The sequence below is a fragment of the Heterocephalus glaber genome, unplaced genomic scaffold (genome assembly GCF_053883595.1).
Source record: "Heterocephalus glaber isolate CG9 unplaced genomic scaffold, H.glaber_assembly_v1.0 deba00001789, whole genome shotgun sequence".
Classification (NCBI taxonomy): domain Eukaryota; kingdom Metazoa; phylum Chordata; class Mammalia; order Rodentia; family Bathyergidae; genus Heterocephalus; species Heterocephalus glaber.
The window spans coordinates 9,486-14,355 of NW_028258472.1; the positions used below are offsets into that span (position 1 = coordinate 9,486).

The 4,870-nt window shown below is 42.5% G+C and overlaps 1 protein-coding gene across 1 annotated transcript; it reads left to right on the top strand.

The window, feature by feature from the left end:
- The first annotated feature begins 388 nt into the window (after positions 1 to 388).
- Positions 389 to 3,585, top strand: LOC147820874 (OTU domain-containing protein 6A-like). The gene is given in 1 exon segment (XM_087203206.1): positions 389 to 3,585. A coding segment is annotated over 1 exon segment (876 nt). The 5' UTR covers positions 389 to 1,484; the 3' UTR covers positions 2,361 to 3,585.
- Positions 3,586 to 4,870: the final 1,285 nt, after the last annotated feature.

A 4,870-nucleotide genomic window follows, 5' to 3' on the forward strand; every position in this document is an offset into this window, starting at 1 on the left:
ATCTGGCTGCCAGCCATCTTCAGTGTCAGCAGCTCAGTCACCAGCCACTTCAGACAGAAATCATGAAGGCCAAGATATGCTACTTGAAGAGACTTTATTAGAACTAGTGCAGAACTAGAAGAGCTTGCTTATATAGAGTGGTCATGGGTAAGGGAGAGGGTTTCTAGTAGACCTGACTGAGGAGGACTGCAAAGGGGTGAGTCATCTAGAGGGGCTGCAGGGTAAGGTACCTATGACAGGTCTGTGACTAAAGTCTGCCACAGACAAAGGAAATATTTCTTGAAGCAACCATGGAGGCCCGATGCAGCTGATGCCAGGCTATGGAGTGTTTGGAGCAGCTGTGAGATAAAAGTAGCCTTTGAGGAGCATCAGGCCTTTCTCTCCTGTCTCAATATGATCTATATAAGGACAATTTGATAAATTTAACCTCATCAAAATGAAAAATTTTTGATCTGAGAAAGACCCTGCTAAGAAGACGATAAAAAATAAAAAAGCTATGGACTGGGAGACAATACTTACAAAGCACATAATCCAACAAAAAAACTCATATCTAGAATGTAAAAGAATGCTAAAAACTAACAGTAAGAATTGTCTGATCAGAAAATATGCAAATGACTTAAACACTTTACAGAAGACTGTATGTTACTGATGACAAATGAACACATGAAAAGATAAACATCATTAGCCACAAGGGAAATACAAACTGAAACTACAATAAAATATGGCTATACACTTATTAGAATGGCTAACAAAAAACTGTGACAACCAGTGATGGTGAAGGTTCGGAGAAACTAGATGACTCACACTCTGCTAGTAGGAATATACAATGGTACAGACATTCTGTAAAAGATTTTCTTAAAAAAAACCCAAAAAAAACATATACTTTAAATATGACCCAGCAATTGCACTCCTGGACATTTTCCCCCAGAGAAATGAAGACTCACACAAACTCCTGTAGGCAGATGTTTATAGCAAGTTTTTGCATGGTATTTCAAAACTGAAAACAAACCAGCTGTCCTTCAACTGGTGAACTGTTAAGCAAACTACAATAAATCCATCGTATTTCCCCCAAAAAGAGGAATGAAACTTTGATACACATAACAAACTTGCTGGAAATGAAGTGGGTAGTAGAAATCACTGAAAAATTCTACATGCCCAATCATGGCACAAGCTGTAGAAGGCAGGATCTTCCCAACGGTATTTGCATTCCGTTAAAACTGGAAGCAGTGGTTGCTACGGGGTTTAAGAAGGACATATTTAGGGTCTTCCAACAGCCAATCATAGTGCCAGACATATCTGAGTGGGTGTAGCCCTGGAGAGACAGTGGCCAATAGTAGAGAGGGCTGTGACTGGGGTGATAGAAGGTAGCCCGTGAGGTCATCAAAGCACTAGAACTAGGACAGGCTGAGGATCTGTGGCCTGTTGGGTGATTTAAACCGTTGTGAGCCGGCACCAAACTCTGGTTCTTGCCTCCGGTTAATGTCATGGAAGACCTCCAGAGTGAACATCAGCGAATGCTGCGTCGCCACCACCGCGAGAAGAAAGAACTAGAGGCCCACATCCAGAGCCTGAAGAGCTCCGTCCCCAAGAGTGACAAGAAGAAAAGAAAGCAGTTGCTCCTCGACACGGCCTGCCTCCGGGCCAAGATGGAGTAGAGGCACCAGCAGGAGTTAGAGAAGTTCCAAGAGAAGTTCCCTGGCAACAGCAACCTGGATTCTGCCACCGAAAATCTGGCGAAGATGAATCTCGAGAACCAGCACCCCCACATCTCTAGGGCACAGAAAAGGCGAGAAAAAAGAGAGGCCATGGTGAGAGAGTGGCAGGAGAGGATCCTTTTGGCTGAGATGGAGCATCTGGCCAGCTTCCGGCAAGAGGAGGAAGAGAAGCTCGCAACCATCTTGGGAGCCAAGTATCTGGAGATGAAGGATATCCCTGCCGACAGCCACTGTATGTACCGTGCCATCCAAGACCAGCTGGTATTCTCCATGACGGTGGAGGGCCTGCGCCGCCGCACCACCGACTACATGCGGAAGCACGTCGACGACTTTCTGCCCTTCTTCAGCAACCCCGAAACAGATGACACCTGTACCCGCGACGACTTCATGACCTACTGCGACAACATCGTTCACCGCCCATCATGGGGAGGCCAGCTCGAGCTGAGGGCCCTGTCGCACGTCCTGCAGACCCCCATCGAAGTGATCCAGGCCAATTCACCCACCTGGGTCATTGGGGAAGAGTACCACAAGAAGCCACTCACCCTTGTCTACCTGCACTATGCCTGCAGCCTCGGGGAGCACTACAATTCCGTGAAGCCGCTTGCGGCTGGCGCAGCGAGCGGAGCAGCCCCACGCCTCTTCTAGGCCTTTCCATGGGCCTCACGGTAGTCATGGCAGTCACTCTGCGGCTGTCTCCACATCTCCTCAGTAAGCTCGAGTTTCTTCTCCTTTGATTTTCTGGTTTTCTTTGTTCTTTGCTTTAATTAAAATTTACCCTCCACCACAGTGTTCCTACCGCGCCTCCTTTCTTTCCCTCTCGTTCTTCAGGAGCTTCTTTGAAATAATAGGGGACAGGAAACTAAAATGGGGGAAATGTCTGCTTTTACTACCTGAGGGATGTCCCTTTGACACAGTTTAACCTCTTCTTGTCTCTACGAGGCTTTGCCTCTACCCCTGATTCAGAATTGGTAACATTTCAAATAACTTTGGGCTACAAATGGAAATGTTTGCTTTAATCCCATAACTTGAGATAAATACTAGGCATCTTCAGATTTTCCCATGAATCTGTTGGAGTACTTAGATGAAAATGGAGTTTATGTGATTGATATGCTTTGTGAATGCCTTTTGTTAGTTTTTGAAAAAAAATGTTATAGACTCTTCTTGGGTTTGCTTTTTTATTTATGAACAAGAGTTCTGTTAGTAACTTGGCTTTGTTTTCTTCATTCAAACTTCTGTGATTGCAAATTAATTTGCACAGGTGTTTGCTGAGCTCAAAATAGCATTTGCTCAACTTAAAAGGTAAATGTAAGTGTTAAATATAAAAAGCAAATTTAGATAACCTGAAAAGCTAGATAAAGTTTACTGTAAGATGTCAAAGATCTGAAGATTATTAAAGGAAGAGGAGATACGACTTTATTTAGGTAGTTGTTCCATTTCATTGTCTCTACAACTGATGTGAAGCAAAAAGAGACAAACTGATAAATAATTTAACTTACTGAAAGGGGTAAAACTCTGGATATTTTTTTCCTTAAATTCTTTTATTTTTAGGTATGCAACACAATTACATTTCTCATTGGGAACTTGTACCTTTACATGATGCATCTTGGTTCTTATTTTTTCCCCATTCCTAGCCCTCCCTTCACCCCCTCCACCCTTCCCTATTTACAAAGACTTTATTTCCATTTTTTCCATTTCTCATCATTTTTCCTTTCCCTTCTTTCCTTTCCCCTGCTCCTCCCACTACCCTTACCCCTTTGGACCTTTTCTTCCTATTTTGCATTATTGGTTATTCATTCTAATCATCAGTACATGTTAGGTATACATGACATTCATCATTGGGAATTTGCACCTTTACATAATCTCTCTTGGTTCTTATTTTTCACCCTTGCCCAGCCCTGCCTTCAACCCCTCCATTCCTCCCTATTTACAAAGGTTTTGTTCCTATTTTTCCTTTTTCTCATATTAATTCCATTCCCTTCTTTCCTTTCCCCTAGCCCTCCCACTTCCTTCCCCTTTGCCCCTTTTCTTCCTATTTCACATGACCTATTATACATTTTAGTCCTTATTAACACTTTCAGTTTCTCACACCAGAGAAACTGTTTGGTATTTATACATGTGTGTCCTATTTATTTCACTTAAGAGTATCGCCTCAATGTGCATCCATTTAGCTATAAATGTCTCTAATTTCTCATTTTTTATGGCTGAGTAGGACTCCATTTTATAAAAAAAACCACGTTTTCTTTATCCAGTCTCCAGTTGATGGGCATTTGGGCTGTTTCCAAGTTTTAGCTATTACAAACTGTGCTGCTATGAACATGGGCACACATATATCACTGTGGTATGATTCTTTTAATTCTTTGGGGAAGATCCCCAGCAGTGGAATAGCACGGTCAAATGGGACTTCCAGTCCTAGTTCTTTGAGGTATCTTCATACTGATTTCCACAGTGGTTTACACTCCCACCAGCAGTGGAGCAGGCTTCCTCTTTCCCCACAGCTCCGCCAGCATTTGTTATTGGTTGATTTCATGATAGCAGCCATTCTTTCCAGAGTGAGGTGGAATCTCAGCGTTGTTTTCATTTGCATCTCTCAAATGACCAGTGACGTTGAACATTTTTTCATGTATTTATTTGCTATTTCTGCTTCTTTGTCTGAGAAATGTCTCTTCATTTCAGATGCCCATTTTTGGATTGGGTCTTTAAATTTGGGAGGCCTGCTCTTTTTAAGTTCTTCATGGATTCGAGATAGTAGACCTTTGTCTGAGGAAGAGCAGGTGAAGATTTTTTCCCACGTTGTGGGTTGTCTCTTCACACTGCTGGTGGTTTCTCTTGCTGTGCCGAAGCTTTTTAATAAGAAGAGATCCCACTTGTTGATTGTTTGTGCTAGTTCACGGGCAACTGAGGTTTTGTTCATATAATCTTTTCCTACACCGATGTCTTCAAGGGTTCTACCTAACCTCTGTTCCAACTGGTTCAGAGTTTCTATTTTAATATTTAGATCTTTAATCCATTTCTATTTTAGTTTAGTGCATGGCGAGAGATATAGGTCTAGTTTTAATCTTTGGCAAGTTGAAGCCCAACTTTTCCAGCACCATTTATTAAAGAGGCTATTTTTCCTCCAGTGAGGGTGTTTGGCTCCTTTATCGAAGATGAGATGG